The 23,923-nt window shown below is 41.3% G+C and overlaps 1 protein-coding gene across 1 annotated transcript; it reads left to right on the top strand.

Moving 5' to 3' along the window:
* The first annotated feature begins 2,625 nt into the window (after positions 1-2,625).
* Positions 2,626-22,367, top strand: LOC138982822 (E3 ubiquitin-protein ligase UHRF1-like). The gene is made up of 17 exons (XM_070356175.1): positions 2,626-3,145; positions 4,002-4,175; positions 4,630-4,707; positions 4,960-5,585; positions 6,198-6,410; positions 7,506-7,633; positions 8,677-8,863; positions 13,893-14,016; positions 16,048-16,155; positions 17,242-17,346; positions 17,588-17,694; positions 17,909-18,071; positions 18,962-19,099; positions 19,312-19,441; positions 19,991-20,136; positions 21,117-21,215; positions 22,021-22,367. The coding sequence occupies exons 1-17, from the start codon at positions 2,993-2,995 to the stop codon at positions 22,168-22,170; spliced, it is 2,829 nt and encodes a 942-aa protein (XP_070212276.1). The 5' UTR covers positions 2,626-2,992; the 3' UTR covers positions 22,171-22,367.
* The last annotated feature ends 1,556 nt before the right edge of the window (positions 22,368-23,923 follow it).

Raw genomic sequence — 23,923 nt, 5'->3', positions numbered from 1 at the left:
CCTCTGGATCTATTGCACTTTTTTATTATTATTTTTTTTAATTCTCTTTCATACACACATAGAAATACATATCATGATTTGTAATCAGTAACAGTCTCTCTCTCCCTCGCTCTCTACACTCATACACATTCAACTCCCACTCCCCCACTCACACACATGAATATATACTAGGGGGGTCCGGGGGCATGCCCCCCCGGATTTTTTTTCTTCAAAAAACGGTTAAAATCTGTGCAATCTGGTGCGTTCTGGGCATCATTTTCATGGCTGTAATAGTGTTGTGATCTTGTTAAAAATCCCATTTTTGCCTCCCCCCACCACCATTCAACACACCTCCAAACTGATGAAAACAACACTACTGTGCGGTGGCTTCATTGAGACCGGCGCCAGGTCGCGTTGCGCGATATTCCCACGGATCGTTTTTGCGGACATTTTTCAACTTCACCGGAATAAATTTGACTTTACCGGATTTTGAAAACGGCTTTATCGGATTTCCGGCAATTACCGGAAAAGTAGCATGCCTGACAAAATCCCCAACGAACATGACTTTGATCGTCTTTGACATGAGGATCAAGTGACCCAAACCGGCTGGCACGTCTCCCCGCCATTGTTTCTGAATTTAACCCATTGTTGATATTAAAGTTTACAAGCGCCTAAAATAAATCCAAGCTTAATGCAAAGAAGCGACAATAAGAATCTATGCCAAGCGTGTCCACGTTGCTGGGATGAAAAACACATTTCTAGTTTCGGTATTGGCTACACGCAGACTCGATCTCGAGCCAGTCGATGTCACACTGAGCGAGTGACAGCCGGACGTGGCAATGTCGACAATGTCAATGATCTCACTCAAACTCAAAGATCTTGAACAAATTTCAAGATCTTTGCCTACATTCAGAACAGTCATAGAGCAACATAGATCAACATACCTTGATATTTCGTCTTCGGAAAGACCGACCCGTAGCCTGACCTTTCCACCAAGGAGCGGCATTCTCGCCGCCTGCTTTGGTCTGGCTTGAATCCACAAAATAAAACAGAAGTTCGATGACAGTACCGCTGCACGCCATTTTTTATCTTCTTGACTGAATGCACTCAAAACTTTTGCACGAAGCCCTTCCATTGGATGAAGTTTGGCAGACTTTTTCAATTTGCCTTCTGATTGGATCTCTTTTTGTGTGTGATTGGTCCCTTTGGAAGCAATCGCTGTCAAAATCATATTTCTGAATGTGTTGTTGCTTCCCTTCAATCGGGATTAGCTCCTTGACGAATAGAGGATCATAGAGTGATACAGCTGTGAAAAATGTACGTTGAAAATAAAATGCTTTGCAATAATGCCCATCACGATCACGAAAACAAATGACGATCACGATCACGAGACTTGATTTTTTTGTCATCACGGATCACGGGCAAAGTCCCATCACGATCACAGAAATGGAAATTTCGGCAATCACGGTCACAGAAAGGTCAAAAAACGCCAATCACGATCACGATTTTAAACCCTTTGGGGCCCTCAGAGCTGCTGAACTCTCCGGTCCATCTTTGCAGTTGGTCTCCTGTTTTTGTGTAGACTTGCATGGTGTTGGCTTAGGGGGTTTCGATGGAGTTTGACATATGCCAGATGTTGTTTCTCGATACGTCGTAAAATGATACGTAGTTGATCGAAGCTGGTACTGGTGTCATACTGGTATGCCGACACATCCTTGAGTTCCTGATGTAGCCGGCCGGTCCAGAATTTGGTTCTCAGTGCTTCACAGTCCGTGTTGCCAGGTACGTATGCTTGGCGCTTGGCCACATCAAGAAGTTGCTCCAGACGGCAGCCCCAGTTCCAGTGGTGTTGTTAACAATACTCCTTCGAGGTCTATTTAGTAAATATTATGCATTCAAGCCTTCTGACTCTTTTTGAATTTCTGATGTTGCTCACGCAGAAAATCCCGGCTGTGCTCAGTGTAGGCTACCAGTTTGTGCCAAGATGATACTGAGTTTTATTCATTTATTTGTAAAACTGATCCAGTCATGAGATGCGAGCAAGCATAGAGCTTAATTAAATGCGATTCCAGTCATTTTGGTCACAATGCAGTATTTTAATCAGCCGTAACACTGAAAGGCAGTATTTTGGCGCGCGTCATATGTAACTATATATCATGTGTGTGTGTGTCAGTGTGTGTGTGTGTGTGTGTGTGTGTGTGTGTGTGCCCGTGTGTGTGTGTGTGCGCGCGCGCGTGCGTGTGTGTGCCACTGAGTGTGTTTCTGCGTCTGCGTCTGACGTCTGTGTCTCAGTGTAGTACATACTGACGTGTCTGCCGTGAGTCAGCAGTGTGTGCCGGTGTAATTGAGTGCTGTCATCATAGTGTCTCAGTGTTGGTCGGTTAAAATGTCGACCACTGAGTCTGTCTCTATGTATTTCTGTTTGCCCGTCTGCACATATCATAGTGTGTGTTTGTGACACACACTCAGCATAGTGCAGTGTAACACCGGCCCACGCACACCGTCACACACCGTGACACACACACACACACACACACACCGGCACAGACACACACTGACACACCGGCACTGACACACACTAACGCACACACACACACGTACACACACACACACACACGCACACACACAAACGCACCACACATACACACATGAGTGTCTTTCCTGCATTTTTGAAGGCGGCAGTCATAATTTGACAACTGACTCACGACCTGTGTGTAGTCAAAACACTTAGTCTAACACCAAATGTATTTTATCTGCTAACACAGGTTTATTACAACAGATGGAATACAATGTGTCTTTTTAAACGTGTTGTTATTCGTTATACATGAGAGAGAGAGAGAGAGAGAGAGAGAGAGAGAGTTGTTTCCCTTGAATCGACTTTTTTAGTTTGGAAACACAGTTGAGTTTGTGTCACATGGCCTCAATTTCCCGCCATCCTTCACATGGCGTTGTTTTGCTGATTTGGGCAGAAAAAAAGCTTGTCGTGTCGGACTGTTTCTGAGACATCGGCAACATGTGGATCCAAGTTAGGACGATCGATGGGAAGAAAACTGTCCGTGTGGACAATCTATCCAAGCTGACCAAGATAGAAGACCTCAGAGAGCGTCTGATCGAACATTTCGATGCACAACCGGCTGACCAGCGCCTGTTTTACCGCGGGAAGCAAGTGGGTTTTGTTGTCTGCTCGATGTGGATTTTAATTCGGACTTTTTTTTCAGACGCGACTGACATTGTAATTGTTGTATGAGCCTGTGGTAAATTTTTCCTAGGGTTAAAGTACTTAAACGGCTGGATTTTTTTTACTGTAAAATCAATGTGAGCTAAAAATAAAACTAGTAAAACTAAAAGCGAGGAGTTCACTTCACACTTGGTGACTTACTATTTTACACAGACATCGTCGCATTCACTCTGTACATACACAGACACACGGCATGTAATTTACGGTTAAGCTCTAGCAACATTGAAGATTGATTGCTTTGCATAATAAAAACAGAAATGAAATATTGCAATGGGACTGACACTGACAGCAGTGACACTACTACTACAAGTACAAACTTACAATCAAACATATTTTTTAATTTAAAAATGTATGTCGATCAACTTAATGAATCCATGTGTGTTAGCGCTACTTTCTATAGCCTAACTCTTTACAAAATCCATTTTTAGGGGCGGCATGATAATTGATTGGGTTTTGACGACACAATTTATTTTATGTATACCCCTCGTGGTGGACAAAACAGTGGCTTGTCCATGGATACAAATTGTCCAGGCTCTTTTTGTTACTCTTAGTCTTACTCTTAGGGCCGTGGTTGGAGAACCGACTAGTCAGTTATGGACGCATTAGGAACAGGCGAGTCGGTTACGACTTATGGATCCCCTGCTCTGGGACCGGCACTCTCGACAAGCTACCTTTAAAATGTTCGAGGTCCGATGAGTCGTTCAGAAGATTTTTTTATGAAGTTCAATTCAAAGAACTGTTTAGTGTTATATGAAATCACTGAGAATGTTTTCATATTGTGCAGCTTGAAGATGGTCACACGCTGTTTGACTATGACGTGGGGCTGAACGTCCTGATTCAGTTGATGATCCGTGTGAAACCAGCTGCAGCCGCTGAAACTGCCACACTATCAACATCTGCAAAAGCTCAACCTAAAGATGGCGCAGAGGAGAATATTTCTGACAAAGAAAATAATGAGGTATACCCTGCAGGGGCGGAGAGAAACTATCTTAATTGCATTAATATACTTACTCATAAAATCATACATAATGGATAATAATTAGTATTTATAAAATACCCAAAATCTGGTTAACTCAAGTGATTGTGTTTGTTTTGTAAAGTTATGTTTTATTTTTAATGCCAAAATAATCTTGAAACTAAATATGCATGTGTTGTTATCTGGACAAATCTGAGAACCTCTCGTCAGAGTTTGAACCAGTTTCACCATGTGAGTTTTAAAAGTAATGTATGAGGTGCCACTTCCGGTTTGGAATACATCATTTTATACGTTTCATTCAAGTTTTATTTTTTCTAATAATATGATTAAGCTTTGAAAGTAGACTATACTCAATGTTTTTCAAGTAAAGAGGACAGATTTTGAAAGTGGCAAAAATATAACATATGATTTTGATAAGGAATCTCTGTGATTTCAGCCGGACACAGACCCTGCGATCCAGCAGCCTTCAACAAGTCTTGTGTGTCTGGACCAAGATGAAGGCAACATGTATAAGGTCAGGACAGTTGAGACTTTACAGTATGTCTTGTCACAATGTTGGTGACAGCATCTTGCTTGTTTTCAGTGAGAAGTTTTAATCTGCTTTGCGATAACTTATAATTGACAATGACAGGAGCCTTGCAATTGCATATTTAGAAAAAAGTTATTAGAGAGTGATGACATTTATTATTTCGTGTTTTTTTGTGGTCAACATTATTTCGGCACATTTCCTCTGTAGTCTGGTAAAGCGAAAAGTTATTTTGGACAGGTTGGAGACATCATTGATGCCAGAGACCCGACCATGGGGGCTTGGTTTGAAGCCAAAATCTTGGAGGTGACAAAAGGAGACCCTACCTCACTTCCCCTTCGACAAACTGTCAGCGCCAGGGCTGCATCAGCTATCCCCACTGTGCATCAGGCTGTGGAAAATTCCAGCGTACCTAGTTCAGCGTCTCAAGATCGTGCAGTCAAACAAGAAGATGGAGAAAAAGACAGTGCCGTAACCAAGGATCAGAGTGAAACGGTGAAGGACAGTGAAGAAAAAATGGATACAAACAGTGATGAATCAAAAAGCAAAGAACTGAAAGACGATGAAGCTGTTATTAAAGATGAAAACTGCAACACGCCAAACAAGACGGATGTTGCAGTTGTGACGGACGACAATTGTGATGAACCGGACTGTGCCGCAGTTCAGAATGTAAAAGCGATGGAATCCACCACTGTTTTGAGTCCAAAAAAGATTTCCAATTCCAAGGAAAATGCTGGGTTGGCTGGAGCTTCTTCCGCAACTAGGTCTCTGTTCAAGAAGAAAGTGTCTGATGATCTGAAGAAGCAAGGGATTCTGCGTGAAACTACTGTTAGCGATGGGTTCATTTACAAAGTGGTGTTAGATGGGTAAGTATTGCACTTGCTTTTCTTGATTTGTTTGTGATTAATTGTGGGGTTCTGGTTTTTGTGTGTTTGATTGATATGGAGGTCAGCTTGAAATCCCTTTCAGTAACATGAAAGTCACTTGTAGGAAGAACACTGTCAATTATAATGGTAGAAAATAGTGCATAACTGGATTGCACATCAGTTTGAAATAAAAAAATATAAGTATAATGGATACATTTGATGCCGTGAAGTACTGACAGTTTCTGATCTTTTCTCAATCAATCAATATGAGGCTTATATCGCGTGTATTCCGTGGGTACAGTTCTAAGCGCAGGGATTTATTTTTTATTTAAAAAAAAAATTTTTTATGCGATTTATTTATGCCGTGTGAGATGGAATTTTTTTACACAATACATCACGCATTCATATCGGCCAGCAGATCGCAGCCATTTCGGCGCATATCCTACTTTTCACGGCCTATTATTCCAAGTCACACGGGTATTTTGGTGGACATTTTTATCTGTGCCTATACAATTTTGCCAGGAAAGACCCTTTTGTCAATCGTGGGATCTTTAACGTGCATACCCCAATGTAGTGTACATTGACATACTCTCTGTGCGCTCACACATACAGGTATGAGGATGACGTCGTGGAAGTGAGCAGCAAAGAAATCAGGCCTCGGGCACGTCACATGTTGCGTCTGGATCAGGTGAAGGAGGGGCAGACAATCATGGCCAACTTCAACTACGATGATCCCCAGTCGCGGGGTTTCTGGTACGACTGTCTGGTCACCAAGAAGAGAGACACCAGGACCCAGAAAGAGCTGTATGCAACAGTATACTTGGGGTAAGATCTTTACATCATCGTCATCAAGTAGCCCTTAAGCTTGATATTAATTGGGCGACTTCGCGTAGTCTACCTCAAGAAGCTGGCTACACAAAGCTTTTTCACTGAATTTTTGCGAAGTCAACTTTGAATTAAGGAAGGCCTTTCATGGATGTCACTGTCTCTCTCGGTCTAATGGTTAAGATGCATTACCAGTGTGATTCATAATTTCAAAAATCATACTGATTTGATGTTTGCGTTACGGAAGTGGCTGGTTAATGTTACACATTTCTTAGATTATTCCTTAAACACTGTTTTACGCTGTCTATGTTTGCTGTTCATCAATCACATCAGTGCAGCGCTGAAAGTCCACAAAATAGTATTTTTACTCGCCAAACCATTTTTTGTTTCAGCAACTTTACTCGCATTTGGCGAGTAGATTAACATTTCTACTCGCCATTTACATGTTTCTACTTGCCATGGCGAGTAAAATGCTCGCCACTTTCAGGCCTGCAGTGCATCATCTTACCCACCAAGAAGACTGCAAGAGAGAAATGGCAGAAATTGATTCTCTGTAGTTAAGCATTAGCCTTATTTAGGAGAAAAGCTTGGCTTGGTAGTGCTTGTGAGTCTTAAGGCCTAAAAAAAAAATAGGTGTGGTTACGGTAACCCGACCTACCCTATTTTTAGGGGCCGACCCTATAACTTTTTATTACATTTGTCAAAAAAAAAATAAAAGGGGCCAGAAAACGCAATGAAAGCGAAAGCTCTCGAGTCGCACACTTATTTCCCTGTCAAGTAGGTTTAATTTGTACACATTAAAAACAGTTTTAAAAAAAGTGATTGCCAACCTTCCTACCCTATTTTTTTTGGCTATGTTACCTTAACCACACCTATTTTTTTTGTTTGTTGCCTAATCATAACTTGTTTTTGTGAATATTTTCGTCCAAATGCAGCAGCCTGAGTTCTTAGTTTTAAAGTGTTCTAGTTTTTCTATTGTGGCTTTGATGAATATGTGAAAACTACTTGCATGACAAAATTATCCTGTACTTCATCTTATTCTCGTATTTATTGATGCTTTAAAAAAAAAAGTTTTTTTTTCTCTGTTGCAAACAGGGCTGACCTGGCACCGTTAGAGAACTGCCGTCTGATTTTCCTAACAGAGCTGTTTGAGATAGAGAAACCCGGCGCGCAGCTGACAGAACGAGACATCCTGCTGGACCCTACCGCCTCACCCGCTAAACGTAATAGAACATTTACTTTGCTTTGTTGACGGTCGCTGCATCTATTTCAGTGTTGTGTCAGAAGTGTTGCATTTAAGATCCATTCTGGTGACCATTACATTAGATAAGGTGATAAAGTATGGTGATGAATCTGTTGTATTCTGCTGAAAAGAGAACATTTTCACTGACCGTCGGGAGAAGCTACTTGAAACACGCATGGCTGATTTCTTTCAAATCTCATTTTGTATTGTATTTATTGGCGAGAAAAGGTGTATTTGACTTTTAATTGGTCATTTCTGGTGAAGACACAGAAGTTGACGATGGTGTATTGTTCCAATTTCTGGCTTTTTTTGGATACAGAAACAAATTGTATAGGACATTTATGGTGTTTTCTGAAAATCTTGGTTGTTAGTATGTTACTCACATTTTTGTGAAAACGGAGTGACTCTATATCCTCATGCTAGCAGTTGACACAGAAAACAAGATTTTTTACACTGTTTCATTTATGCCTGTGCTCCTTGCGTCCAAAGTCTGTAAAATAATGGATTGCTTGCAACAGTTGTGCAACCACCTGTAAGCATGTAAAGATCTGTCCGAGTTTATTCGGCAGGGGCTCACATCCATGAGAGGTGGCATAGGACAAATGTCCTGGACAATGCAAAAGTGATAGGACATTTGTCCTGTACAAAAATAAATCAACAGGACTTTTTTTTTTTCTAACAAAACATAAATTTAATTAAACTTGACTAGTTTCTTGTCACAAAGGTAACAGAACAAATAAAATGTTCTTGGTAAAAAGGTAACAGAACAAATCAAAGTAATAAAAACATGTTGTTCTGTCAGTCTGAGCTAATGACGACAATTCAGTCGGCCAGCTTGAAACGAAGCCACGCGCGGGGTTGGGGGAGGGGGTAACGTCTTTCTTCGGCGCCGAAGTTTGTGAGCCCCTGATTAGGCAAATGCAGTCAGAGAAGCACAGTACATGTTACTGTTACGCTTGTTTTAAAGATCCACGGAAACGCAGCAGAAGAAGAAGTTTTAAAGATCTGTCGTTATCTTTGCAGGCCAAAACAAACCGGAATGTGATTTCTGTAAAGACAACCCTCGTCGCAAATGCAAGCACTGTGCCTGCTGTGTGTGTGGGGGCAAGAACGACCCAGAGAAACAACTGATGTGTGACGAGTGCGACAATGCGTATCACCTGGAATGTCTCAATCCACCGCTCACAAGTGTACCTGATGATGATGACTGGTGAGAACTGTCAATGATGATGAATAATTTGTGCTGGTGGGTTTAAACAAAATTGTATTCAAAATACGAAACGTGAAACGTTTAACAGTATGCAACAAGGACACAAACTCAAGCAAAAAAGCATACAGATATAGGCAACCAAAAGGAAAGACTAGGATGAAAGCGCAAGGAAAAGAAATCAGGGGTTCTGAGAAATGCAACATAAGCGTTCTAATATACATTTTTGACTCACATGCGAAGCAAAAGTGAGTCTATGTACTCACCCGAGTCGTCCGTCCGTCCGTCCGTCCGTCCGTCCGTCCGTCCGTCCGTCCCGGCGTCCGTCCGGAAAACTTTAACGTTGGATATTTCTTGGACACTATTAAGTCTATCAACACCTGATGTGGCCTGATGGTGTATGGTTACAAGATCTCAAAAAACATGTGCGGCAACTTGACCTCACTTCAAGTTCAAGGTCACAGGGGCCGTAATTGTTGTCTTAAAAACGACCATTTTTCACATTTTCGCATTTTTTTCTGAAGTTATCGAGAATGGCAACCTTAGCTATGTATGCTATACAGGGCAATGTAAGCCCTATCTTTGGACACCAGTTTGGTTGACCTTGCGTCAAGGTCGCAAGGGTCCTTTAAAGTTGGATTGTATACATATTTTGAAGTGACCTTGACCCTGAACTATGGAAGATAACTGTTTCAAACTTAAAAATTATGTGGGGCACATGTTATGCTTTCATCATGAGACACATTTGGTCACATATGATCAAGGTCAAGGTCACTTTGACCCTTATGAAATGTGACCAAAATAAGGTAGTGAACCACTAAAAGTGACCATATCTCATGGTAGAAAGAGCCAATAAGCACCATTGTACTTCCTATGTCTTGAATTAACAGCTTTGTGTTGCATGACCATGGATGACCTTGACCTTGGGTCAAGGTCACATGTATTTTGGTAGGAAAAATGTGTAAAGCAGTTCTTAGTGTATGATGTCATTGCTAGGTTTAGTTATTTGACCTTGACCCTGAAGGTCAAGGTCACAGACCTGTTTACCCTCCCGGATTGTCCGGAATTATTACGGATTTGGGGTCTAAATTCCGGTATTACGGAATACTACCGAAAATTCCGGAAATTCCGGTCGAGAGAACCTTTTTTGTGCGTGAAAATTCGAAGTCGAAATTGTGGTAGTCACCAGGACTGTGATTTCAAGGCTGACCGAAACAGCCTTTTCTGCGCATGTGCATAGCAAGGTATTTGTCGGATTCCGCGGATTTGAGATCGACATTGGTCCGAAGGGTAATATAAGGCCGATCTCTGTGGGGACGAAATGCCAACCAAAAAAGCGAAAGTTGTACAGAAATATCGGCAAAACTATTAAGTCAAGTGGCGGTGTCTGGTGAAGTTTAAGAAGAACGAACCACATTCATTTTGGTGATCAACTTGAGATGAGTGCAACAACAAAGCTAGTCAGTTACGAGTCACGTCGCGGCACGTGTCCCGAGGTTAGACGCAGCATTAGTTTTAACAAAATGCAGTACACAAATGAACATGGAAACAAACAAAAACACGAAATTATGTTTGGCAAAACATGAGCCTGCTTCGCATCGAGTTTATTTGACCTAGGTCTCTACTTCCACAGAATCTCTCAGACCTGCGAACCGATCTCTCACTACGGTCAGTCGCGCCAGAGACATAGATGTAGGTCTATGGTCGCGCTCATCAGTTACTTGGCTGTTGCCGAAATTCAAGTCTTTCTGAGCCTAAAACTGATCTCCATTAATATTTCTCCAATAATAGCAAAGATCACAGTTCTTTAAATCGAAAAACTTACAACAAAAATAATGTTTAAATGAATTAAACGAATCGGTCCTCTAAAATTAAAGGTAGCTTCTGGAGAGAGTTATCATGACTGGTGACAGAATGTAAGGTGGTTTTGTTCACAGTCATGCATCTTCAATTGACTGTAACTAGTCCAAGGGCGGAGGGGTGGGGGTGGGGGATGTTACAGGGGTTCCGGACCCCCCCCCCCCCTTGCTGTCAAAAAAGCAAAAAAACAAAACAAAATTCAGTCTGTGGGAAAAAAAACTAAAGACATTTTCTGTCTGTGAAATTGTTGTTGTCGGGAGCAGATATCAATGAAGATAAATTGCCATTATTTAATACTAACTTTAAAAGAAATAATGAGTGGCTGCTGACACCAATTTATCATGTTTAAAATCAAGGACAGGCTACAAATTGTTAATAAAATAGCTACAATTCTTCAGCCAGACCCCCCCAAGCCCTGGACCCCAGGTTGTACCCCCCCCCCCCCCCCCCCCTCTAGCTCTCTTGCTCCTACTGTGGGTTTGTTTTTTTTAGATAAAGTAAACTTGTCTTAGTTAACTTGCATATTATATATCAGGTGTCGTGTCAGTGTTTGTGTGTGTGTGTCATCGAGCTTCTGTGTGTGTAGTACAATACTGTTAAACATGGTTATCAATTTTGTACTTGTTTTGCATGGTAGCGCGCGAATAAACGTGTCGTTTAATCGTTTTCGAGCTGGTTTATGGTTGATAAAAAAAGATTACTCAAAGATGCCTCAAATTACGGAAAAGTACCAGCTGCATTCCTGATTTTCATTTGGGGGGGTAAACAGGTCTGAGGTCATGTAAAGGTCAAGGTCAAGCATGTGAGTCGTATGGGCTTTGCCCTTCTTGTTTTTCATGAAAAAGGCAGTAATTTGTTACGAATACACACGTAAGGAATAATTTGTGCTGATTAATGTTGCAGTGGATCCATCCCCCCTTTTAACTCATTGTCTCCCAGGTACGGATATATCCGTACCCACTCATATGGCTATCTGACCAGGCACGGATATATCCGATCAGACTGTTAGCTTCAGTCGTTCCTGTAACGTCCATCTAACGCCTGCATTCCAGCGTGCTGGTACACAGTTACTACAATTCTGAGTGACCTGCGGCTAAAAAAAAATTGGTCAACATAGGTTGGGTAGAAAGTGTTAAGCCTAAGGCCCAAAAAAAATAAATAGTCTGTTTACGGTAACCCGACCGACCCTATTTTTTTCGCGCGACCCTAGACTTTTTTTTGGCATTTGGGAAAGAAAAAAAATTCTTGGTTTTTTTGCAAAATAACGTAAAAATATGGGTTTTTTTGGAAAAAAAAAAATGCCAACATACCGACCCTATTTTTTGGGCCTATGTTGCCGTAAACAGACCTTTTTTTTTTTTTGTGGCCTAATACCTTTAGAAATCACAAATAGTCAGGTCTTAAATGGAGGGAGTCTTGAATGGTACAATTTACAGAAGTTATGATATATATGAACAGAAAATCTGAGAAAAAAAAAGAAAGGAGTCTCACATTTAATTTGGGGGTCTTAAAAAGGGGGCTCCCCTGTAAATCCTAGTTTCATGAGCAAATGTGTTTTAGACATTGCCGTACTGTAGTGCGCTACAGACACACCCAGATGAGTTTGTGAGTTTGTGACTTTCACGGCTCCAAGAGCAATGTTAAAGTTAACTCACTCGCTACGAACCACTGCTATCGCAGTGGTCCCATGCACACCACTTCCCCACGAACCACTGCGATAGCAGTGTTTGACCTTTGGATTTTTTTAGCTCAATGACGTCAATTTTTGTACGAAAATAGAGAGGCTGGCTCTCAAGTTTAACCAATCGTCTGCAAATTACCAAGCTAGTTTCACTTCTGTCTGCTGTAGAACGATGACGCGAGGTTTGATTTCGTACTCGCTGGCTTTGTGCAAATTTGCATAACAACAATGGCGTCTACCAGTACGACACGTGCTGAAACACTGCTATCGCAGTGGTTCGTGGGGAAGTGGTGTGCATGGGACCACTGCGATAGCAGTGGTTCGTAGTGAGTGAGTTAAAAAAAAATTCAAAAATTTCAAAAACGCGAATTTGAAGTGATGGCCCTGCGTTCAGCGTAATTTTGATGCCAGAAAAAGGGTTATTTATACCCCCCACCTAAATCAGCTATTTTCTAAGTAAAACACTTGAAACTTTGCACTGAAGGGCATCAACATATCAACAGTAAACCCTGAAAGTTTCAAATATCTGTGTTGAGTACTTCTTCAGTAATGATTTTTTTACCAACTAATACAAATGGCCAGTATACAGTGGAAAGCATAGGAAAAATCGCACAGTAGGGAGTGAGTTAAGTGAAACAAGTTTATCACTTTATGTTGTGTCTCGGGCTAAGATCAAATGTCCCAAAACAGATCGACTGCTAACATTTCAAAATCCAGAATTAAAACACAGAAAAGGTTTGTTATTGAAATGTTGAATTTTGACATAATTTGTGTATTATTTTGTCAAAATGTAAAGGTTCCAGTAACTAACCTTTTTGTAATTTATTTACACCTTGGCTAAGGATTCACACAACGCTGGTATTTGTTAGTTAGAGGCTAGAATGCTATTGCTGAATGTATTTGATGGTATGCGATGGTGTTTTTTGTACAGTAAGTGCTTGGTTCAGTTCAGGATTGACAGTTTAAAAATGAAACAGATTAGGCAAAATAGACTAGGCTGAGCATTCTGCAGGTGCCAGGAAACCAGGTTTCTGCATCGCTCTAACTCACTGTTGTCAAGATACTTTAGAGCGCTTCCTTCCCTTTGTTATGTGAGCTGGGCAAGTACAGTCAGGGTTTCATTTGCTAGTGCGCCCTGCGCCATAGGCGTATTAAATCTGAAAATGTCCCATCACAATTCTCTTCAGTGCGTCAAAGGGCGCATTGAGATTACGTACCACTGCGCCACCAAATGTACACGTTACATCGGATTACACACACACACACATACATACAGAGATAACACAATATAGCGGCTAATTCTCAGATGGCACCATATTGAACCATTTTGCATCTTTGATCAAAAACGCGTACAGGCCTCTTTGGCGCTTCTTGCCTTCGACTAAGCTTATGTCCCATCGGAATTTGGTTGAGGGGGACAAATGTCCCATTGCCTTTTTCTCCCAGGCTAAACCCTGAAAGTGTTTTATTGAACTGTTTGGGATTGTCCAGGTACTGTCCAGAGTGTAAACGGGACGAGAACGAAGTGGTGAAGGCAGGAGAGAAGCTGAAGGAGAGCAAAAAGAAGTCCAAGATGGCCTCTGCCAGCAGCTCCAGCAGTCGTGACTGGGGGAAGGTGAGCAGAAGCAGACGGCACTTCAGTGATTCCATTCTTGTAGTATTCATTGTAGGCTTTCTCTTGCATTTTGCTGTCTGCATGAACCGAGGTATGTTGCTAGGATTTATTTTCTTAGCAGAAATGGCCATAAAGCTAAAGGCAGTTTTCAATCAGTTATAACTGGCAGCAAATAGGTTAAAAAGAAATGTGTTGTATTCTTCTGCCATATCCAATCTTTCACATTTTTTGGAGAGCATGCTTATAAGGCCCCCCCAAAAATAGGTGTGGTTACGGTAACATAGCCCAAAAAAATAGGGTAGGAAGGTAGGCAATCACTTTTTTTTTTTAACTACTTTTTTTCTAATGTGTACAAATTAAACCTACTTGACAGGGAAATAAGTGTGCGACTCGGGCGCTTTCGCTTTCATTGCGTTTTCTGCACGCGTTTTCTTTTTTTTTCTCTTTTTTTTTTGACAAATGTAATAAAAAGTTATAGGGTCGGCCCCTAAAAATAGGGTAGGTCGGGTTACCGTAACCACACCTATTTTTTTTTTAGGCCTAAGCTAAGCTTGTGCTCCATTGGTTCAATTGGTTGTATGCGGCATTGGTAGTTTGTAATTTTGTTGATAACATTGTTTAAATTCAAGAACGGATAGACTGCTAACGTTCCAAAATTCAGAAAAAAACACCAAGAATGGTAGGTTATTGGAAGCAATGCCAATGGGCTTTTGTTTTTTTTGTTTTTTGTATTTGCCAAGCACATCATTGTGGGGCTTTTAATCAATAACATGCATCCGTCTACAATGTATCATCATTCATCCTTCAACATGTATATTAAATATGTAAATGGCAAGTATACAAGACATATATATATATACAACATTAGGACATAACCGACAGACGGACATATAACATACCGTTCGTCTACAATGCCAATGGTTGGCTTGGGTCTTCCAGGTGAAATTTTCTCACAAGCTAAGTTCATTTCCTGTATCATTAGAGTGTTTGTCTGTCTGTCCCCTTAAAAGACCACTGGGATGAAGAACAATGACTGTAACGTATTGTTTTGTTATTATTTAGACGTTCGAATAACCTACCATTCTTGGTTTTTGGCTCACGTAAGTGTAGCCTATGCGATCGTAACTTTGTCTGTCTGTGCGTGTGTGCGTGTGTATGTCTGTGGTAGAAACTTTAACATTTGAAGACGTCACATTATGGCGTAAGAGGGTTAGACGTCACGCGAAGGAATTACTGAAAGTCTCGGTCATTGTTATTTTGAGCGGGCCGAGACTAGTTGGCAGTCGTGTCCCTGTAAGTTACAGGCTACATGCAGACAGACAGATCTAGATCTAGTGTCTCGCTTTCTTGCACAGTGTCACCTATGCTTACTCTGTGTGTGTGTGTGTGTGTGTGTATGTGTGACGGAGTGATTGAGTTTTTGTTACTATTTGTCGATTTCTTACGTGATCCTTGAAGGCTTCGCCTCTTGTTTTATTCTAAAACTGTTTAACCCAAAAGGAAATGGTTTCCCAGGGCTTCATTTCTGCTACTTGTTTTAGTGAATGTATTTTTAAACTTATGCTGTCCAGTGTTGTTTTTAAATTAATGTTGTTGATCAGTTTGTATAAATGATGCGTGTGTTGGTGTATATGGCTGGATTGAAATGTTTCTTAACCGCAATGTCATCACAAATTCCCAACCTTGGGCAATTAAAGATTCTGTATTCTGTAGTTTAGCTGCAGGCTATTTTTAGCACCCCACAGCAGAGATAACAGAGCAGCTGGTAGGTCTCTCACTGCTATGCACTGAGAAGGCCAATCTCCCAGTATAGCGCGGAAGCGCTGGGTATAACAGGCAAGCGAGCTTAACAGTGTGCTGGTGTTTGTTTGTTTGCTTAACGCCCAGCTGACCACGAAGAGCCATATCAGGGCGGTTGTGTGCTGGCTGCAGCTGCTGGCAGCCAATCTATTACCTCTGCTGGGCTATTTTTAACTCACACTAAAACACAAGCTAGGAACAGCGTGTGATGCATGGTGCGTTGTTTTACAGGGCATGGCGTGTGTTGGGCGCACCAAGCAGTGCACAATCGTGCCGTCCAACCACCACGGACCCATTCCTGGCGTGGAAGTTGGAACCATGTGGAAGTTCAGAGTTCAGGTCAGACATCAATGATCATTATAATATTAGGCCAAAAGAAAGAGAGAACAAAATTCTGATATCACTTGTAAAGTATAAGGTTCGCAAGGTCATTCTTTACTCTTTAAAAAAAAGAAGGAAAAAAAAGATTTATTTTTATTTTTATTAAAGATTTTTTAAATTTTATTTACACAGGCGCATGTGGCTTTTAATTGGCCAGAAATGGTGAGAGCTGGATAACAGAGAATTCAATTTTCCTTGTAAAATCGACTTTTGTCATTTTTAATTACATTTTTTCTGAAGAGTCAAAAAAAGGTCTAGGGTCGGGAGGAAAAGATAGGGTTGGTCGAATGTTTTGTTGTTGGCCTTATTATCTCAGGCAGAGGGAGAGTTTGTGTGAATGAAGGCAATAGAGGTCAAATAGATATAAGTCCAGGTATCCCTGTTTGCTTTCTTTCTTGTTATGTTTATGCCCTACTCCTACTCCAGTGTATGATAAAGGGGCGAATAACCCACACCTTCTCATGTTTATGCCCTACTCCAGTGTATGATAAAGGGGCGAATAACCCACACCTTCTCATGTTTATGCCCTACTCCAGTGTATGATAAAGGGGCGAATAACCCACACCTTCTCATGTTTATGCCCTACTCCAGTGTATGATAAAGGGGCGAATAACCCACAGCTTCTCATGTTTATGCCCTACTCCAGTGTATGATAAAGGGGCGAATAACCCACACCTTAATAATTGTATAAGAAATCTCCTCAATCCTTAAAATGCATCCTTTGTTTGAGTTGGTTGGCTAATTTTTTTAAATTTTTTTTAAAAATTGTTTTCTTTTATGTCCCTTCCAACTATTTTGCCATAGTGGAACGCAAGATAGTGGGTTGTACTTTACTAAATCAGTAACCACGCTTCTGCTTATGACTTTTTTTTCTTTTTTTTTTCTTTCTGTCGCGATATAACCTTCGTGGTTGAAAACGACGTTAAACACCAAATAAAGAAAGAATGACTTTTTTTCAGGCACTTAGATGAATTCATACTAACATGTCCTTTTAGAAATGCTGGAAAATGGCGTTGCGTCATGCGAGTGTACTTTGTTTTGCAGGTGAGCGAGGCAGGTGTGCATCGTCCTCACGTTGCTGGAATTCACGGGCGAGAAGAGGACGGAGCTTTCTCCATTGTTCTGTCAGGAGGCTATGAAGATGATGCTGTAAGTTTAAAACCGATTCATTGATGTTACATGTGTCGGGGTTTTTTTTCTCGTTCAAGTGTTTACTATCTGTGGTACAAGTAGCATGTTATTAAATTAAGCTATGGGACTTGAAATTCAGCAGTCCTGTGACTTCCGTTGGGGTAGATTTAATATGGCTGCATTGCAGAAAGTGTATAAAACAGGACCGTTTGTTAGCTTTTCTCTGGTCTAGATTTCACACTTTTTTGTTTACTTTCAGGACAATGGTGATGAGTTCTACTACACGGGAAGTGGAGGTCGAGATCTTTCTGGAAACAAAAGGACAGCTGAACAGTCATGTGACCAGAAGTTGACAAGAATGAACAAGTAAGTATTCTGAAATGCGAATGAAGAAAACATATCCGGCTTTAAGTGAAAGTTGAGGCGGCACTGTCACGACTTCATTTTTCAACCAAGTTGATAGACATTTTTGGTCAAATGAAGACTGGTTTTCAGTGTTGATGGTATAGTTTTAGGCTGACAGATTGACTATGTAATATCGCTTTACACGATTATTTTTTTTTCTTTCTTTGTGTGTTAGAGCACTAGCCAAGAACTGCAACGTACCCATTAACAACAAGACTGGGGCAGAGGCCAAGGACTGGAGAGGCGGCAAGCCAGTGAGAGTCGTGCGCAACTGTAAGGGTCGCAAACATTCCAAGTACGCTCCTGAGGAGGGCAACAGATATGACGGCATTTACAAGGTTGGTATGATTTTTGTCAGTTGTAGGCATCTCGCTGATCTGTTTGTGGAAGCAACACTTGATTAATGTTATGTGTATGTTATGCTCACCCTAAGACACATAAACACACACACACACACACACACACACACACACACACACACACACACACACACACACACACACACGCACACACACACACACACACACACACACACACACACACACACACACACACTCAGACTCACACACTATGGAGGTAACCGAAAGGATGTGTTCTAATCTTTGTAAGTGATAAGTTAACAGGTAGAATGAATCTTAATTGATCAATGCATATGAAGCACAAAATCAGTGTTCTCAGGCCTCGGGCTTCGGTCATTGACACATTCTTCTGACCCCTGGCCAGTTGACCGTCCATTACTTTTGACATGTACAATTCTTCTGAGAGTACAATTTTTATGTGACATTGGGACCTTTACTTATTTTTAATCAAGGTCAAACTGAACTAGTGTCCTCTGAGTCTGGGAACAACACTGCAAAATTACCTATATATATGAGGATATGAGAAAATTCTGTTTTCTATAGAGTCGTTTTTTAATCACAGAACAAATGCGATCAGGGCACTCATGGACAGTGATGGCGGTAGTATTTGTATAATGCAAACAGTTCAGAAAAAAAGGTAGGCTGGTCATTGGAACCAGTAAGAGTCCAACTCAGAGTATTGGTTTTGTTGTTTTACCAGTGATAAAAAACCTGGTAGTTCAAAAATCAACCGGTAGATCATACTGGCAGCCATTTTTGTTCCGGTATTTTATCATTTCAACCGGTAAAATACCGGTAATTACTGGTTAACGCCAATACTGATGGAGGTGCACTTCTTGCTCTTGATGGGGTCGATTTTCAAATTTCAGATCGTGAAGTACTGGGCGGAGAAAGGCAAGTCTGGGTTCTTGGTGTGGCGATACTTGCTGCGTCGTGACGACCCGGGGCCCGCCCCATGGACCAAGGACGGCAAGAAACGCATTGAGCAGCTCGGCCTTGCTATGCAGGTCAGGAGAAAACACATTTAATGATGATTACTGAATCACAAATTAAATTGCATTCTTCAGTCAAACATGTTTTCAGTGGTTTCTTTGTTTTATTTTGTTTTATTTCCCAGCATAACTATAACTCACTCAGTGGTTTATCATAATCTTTACGGGTTTCTTTGGAGAAAATGGTACCTTCAAATTATGTTTTTGTTCACATTTTCTCCACCCAGTACCCTGAAGGTTATCTGGAGAGTCAGGCAGAGAAGGAGAAGGAGAAAGCTGCAGCAGTGGAGCAGCCCAAGTCAGATGCTGAGGAAGACCCAACACCAAAGAAACGGGGTCGCAAGAGGAAAGCAGAGTGTGAGTGAAAATCTGTGTTTGTGTGTGTGTGTGTTAGGGTGCATTTTGTACACAAAACCTGGTCACCAAACTCACAATCTCACTTGTGCACATTGTGGGTTGGTTGTCATCTGTGCATTTTGCCCCAAGCACGACTAAAACCATTGACAACTAGTGTGTATGAATGTGTGCGAGCATGCATGTGTTTATAAACTGAAACTTTTCCTTGGCAAGTTCTGATATATTGGGGGAAAAAAGCTTTTAACTTTGATTGAAAAGGCACCGATATCAACAATTTTAGAAACATTTTGCTTTTTATTTACACCTGCTAAAGCATGTAGCTTTTTATTTTTTGAATATCGTGCAAACTGTGTCTATTGAATGTCAAAGAAGAGTAACTGTCCTTGTAAAGTCTGCAAAATGAAGTCAAAGGGTAAAAAAAAAGTTCCAGGGTCGGGAGGAAAAATTTGGGTCGGTCTGGGAAAGAAAACATTGAACAATTTTGTTCTTGGCCTTAGGTGAACAAAGTGAATCCTAGTAACACACCTGCTGTATATTACTGGCTTGCAGCTACTCCATCAGAGAAGGGGGGAGAGAAGAAGGCGAAGACAGCGGCATGGCAGATAGAGAAAGAGATCATGAAACTCATCAAGGAGGATAACGTCAATAAAAAGCTGTGGGACATGGTGTTACCACATGTGTCGGAGGGGAAACAGGTAACAATTCTTCTTCTCCCCAGTCTGGTGATCCTGTCTTTTTTTCCTCTCCCCTCTTCCTTCCCATCTCCTCCCTCCCCCTTCCTAAATAAAAAGCTGTGGGATGGGATGTTGCCATCTGTGTCGGAGGGAAAACGGGTACCTCTTCTTCTCTCCAGTCTAATAATCCTGTCTTTCTTTCTTCTCCCCCCCCCCCCCCCCCCCCCTCTCCAGTCTGGTAATCCTGTCTTTCTTCTCCCCCCACCCCCCCTCTCTCTTCTCCCTTCTCCCTCCTCTCCAGTCTAGTAATCCTGTTTTTCTGCCTCCCCCCCCCCCCCCCTCTCTCTCCAGTCTGCCTGTAATCCTCTCTTTCTTTCTTCTCTCCCCCTCCCCCCACCCCCCACCCCCATGTCTCCTTTAGTTTTTGTCTTCCTTCCTCCTTTCACTCTGTAATCTTTGCTTGGTGTTTTGATGTGGATGTCTTTGAATTTTATCTGGGAAAATAGGCGGTGTCTAATGCATTAGTAGTTTGTGTAAACGCACAACTGTTTTTTCTCTGTGTGCACGACTATCTTGAAGAAACAAACAGAAAGTTCTTTCTTTGTTCTGGTGTTGGTGGGCATATAAATGTGTTCGTCTTGTCCTTAATTTTAAAATAATTGAGAAAAAAAGTACCTAGTGTTTTGCAAAGGGACATCACTGAACCTTTTTACCATCCTGAACTATGGCAAAATGTTTAGGTCTTGAGATACCTCACTCAGACAGGACATAGATGAGATTGAGAGAGATGAAAATAGATAATAAATACACAACAAATACACACCAAATAGTCTTTTTTTTTTTCTCATGTATGTGCCATGGAAAGAGAGGAGCACTTTTAGACCGAGTCACTCATAGTTTGTCCTGGTTGTCATGTCTGTCGTCTGGTGTGTGTCTGTATGTTACTACGTAACATTAAGGTTACAACTGTAAGCTATTTTTTCTCTTGTATCTGTTTTCAGAAATTTCTACAACAGCTTGAAGAACAGTTTATGTGCATTTGCTGCCAGGAAATTCTGTACAAACCTGTGACACTGGAGTGTACACACAACTTCTGCAAGGTATGAAGAATGTTCAATATCGATGTTGTGACAGAATTTTGGCGTAACTCATGTTAGACAGCTTTTTAGCAGAAGGCCAAAACTGATTATTTGTATTATGAAATAGTGTTTATATTTGTACCTGGTATGGCTAGAAAGATACAAGAAAGTTAAATCATGTATCGTTCATCGTATTTTAGAGAATATTTCTCATTGAGAATGATTTATTTAGTCTAAAGCACAAAAACATCAACATCGCCAAGAATCGAGTTAAGCCACAATTCCAGGACGACGACGATAAATGTCCTTCTGGGAAGTCAACATAGACTAGCAGTTCTAAAGTGTCGCATTGTTAGTTGTATAAACGGGTGTACAATGGGAACAGATAGGCATTTAAAGGCACACTCCTTCCCATGTAAACATCTCAGATCTGGCAAGGCTTTCACATGGGATAAGACCATCCCTCCACTTGGTCACATGCCCAAAATCAAACTGCTTGCTGTGGTGAGTTAAAAAAAAAGTTTCTTTAATTAAGAATATCCCACTGCGCAGATCACACAGGCTGTTCATTTTTGGTATGTGACCAAGTGGAGGGATGATCTTATCCCATGTAAAAGCCTGACCAGATCTGAGATGGTGAGCTGAACTGTTTACTCTGGGAGGAGTATGCCTTTAAAAGCCAATGTTGGTTTCTGACAATAAAGTACTTTCTAAAGTCTTTTCCGTCTCGTATATGTTTATTTATCTTACAGGTGTGTTTTCACATATTTTGTCGTTACATTTGTTCCTGCGTCTGACATTCCTGTCACTTTGTTTTTCTTTGCAGCCCTGCTTGAAGCGATCGTTCAAGGCCGATGTCTTTTCATGTCCGGCATGTCGACAGGATGTACCAAAGGACGTTGCTTCGCCGGTTAACTCAACCCTTACCAAGATTCTCAACCATTTCTACCCAGGCTATGAGGCCGGCAGGGAATAAATTCTGTCACATTTTATATCATCCTCACCTGACTTTAGATAGAACCTACATGTGTTTTCTGGTTAAACGTGCTTGAGTATTCTCTGCCGGTTATCTCAACCATTTCTACCCAAGCTATGAGGCCGGCAAGGAATAATTCTTTCACATTTTATATCATCCTCACCTGACTTTAGATAGAACCTACACGTGTTTTCTGGTTAAACTGTTTTCTGGTTAAACGTGCTTGAGTATTCTCTGCAGGTTATCTCAACCATTTCTACCCAAGCTATGAGGCCGGCAAGGAATAATTCTTTCACATTTTATATCATCCTCACCTGACTTTAGATAGAACCTACACGTGTTTTCTGGTTAAACGTGCTTGAGTATTCACTGCCGGTTATCTCAACCATTACCAAGATTCTCAACCATTTCTACCCAGGCAACTATGAGTCATTACATGTCATATCTTTCTGACCTAGCTTAGAATCTACAGGTTTTTAGAGGATATGATGTACATGGCCTTAGTAGAGGATTTCATTGTGCTGCATTATGCTACCCTTACCACGATTCTAAATCGTTTCGATCCAGACGATAATAATGTTGGCAGGGAATATCTCATTTGATATCATATTTTCATCTGGCTTTAGAATGTTAATGAGTCAGCTGACATGGTGCATATTAAGTCAAGGACTTCTTTTTCCTACCTAGGCTACCCTTACCAAGATTCTCAACCATTTCTAGCTAGGCTATAATAATGTGGGCAGGGAATATCTCATTTGATATCATATTTTCACCTGGCTTTAGAACGTTAAAGGGCAGCTGTCTGGTTGCCTGGCCTCAAAAATGCGCGGAGTCGCGTGCAAACACGCGTTAAAGAGTTTTCCGAGTTGAATCAACTAAAGACTGTTGATTTGGTCCAGAAGAAGATACTTTTATCATTAGTTTGAAATCATGAAAATGAGTGAAACTTTCTGCTAGTTCTCACAATCCGCAAGAAAACGAAGCAGTTGGCAGGCCGAAACAACTCAAAATCCGCGACCGACAACTCTGTCAGCACAAGAAGAGACGCCGCAGCGTTAGCCTGGCAGTGACGTCATCCGAGGAACCCGATAAGGCTGCTGCGAAGTTTACTGTACAATGCAGAGTACAGCTGGGCATCTGTAATGCTGTACGCGTGATTGATTCTTGCACAAAGTAAAGTATTAGGGTGGTGGTATCTTCTCAGGACCCATGTTCCCATCTTCTCTTCTTTGATCTGACCAACTGCAACCTTCACAAGTTATTTCTAAAGTGGTTCACATGCTGTTGCTACTCCCCCAGTCCACCCGGTTAAACCATAAAGTTGCTCAACCACAGACCCTCGTGTCCCTGGTCAGCAGACACTTTACACTGAAGAAGGTCCGCTTGAGGTGTCACGCCAATTACTGTGTACGTGTGAGGTACTGAATTCAAAAAAGAAAAAAACTCTGTCGGTGGGAAAATCTAGGAAAGAGATAATGACAATACTTCTTCAGTTACTCACTCAAGTAGGTAGACGAGATAAGATAAAGGGAAGAGAGACGAAGACAAAGATGAAACAGTGGATCTAGTGTGGAAAATGGGGGAGGGGGGTTCGGCCGCAAAAAAATCAAAGATGAATTTGTCAAACTGTGATTGTGATGGTTATCGTGTGTGTGTGTGTGTGTGTGTGTGTGTGTGTGTGTGTGTGTGTTAACACGTATGTGTGTGGGTGTGTGTGATAACACGTATGTGTGTGATAACACGTGTGTGTGTT

This window comes from Littorina saxatilis, linkage group LG12 (genome assembly GCF_037325665.1).
Source record: "Littorina saxatilis isolate snail1 linkage group LG12, US_GU_Lsax_2.0, whole genome shotgun sequence".
Classification (NCBI taxonomy): Eukaryota; Metazoa; Mollusca; class Gastropoda; order Littorinimorpha; family Littorinidae; genus Littorina; species Littorina saxatilis.
This window is presented reverse-complemented; position numbering and strand designations above follow the sequence as displayed.

Bases quoted from the DNA above. Each gene is read 5' to 3' on its own strand.
- LOC138982822 (XM_070356175.1), top strand. From the start codon at position 2,993: ATGTGGATCCAAGTTAGGACGATCGATGGGAAGAAAACTGTCCGTGTG. The intron at 3,146-4,001 runs GTGGGTTTTGTT...CATATTGTGCAG, and splicing joins TGTTTTACCGCGGGAAGCAA to CTTGAAGATGGTCACACGCT. The intron at 21,216-22,020 runs GTATGAAGAATG...TTTTCTTTGCAG, and splicing joins GTACACACAACTTCTGCAAG to CCCTGCTTGAAGCGATCGTT.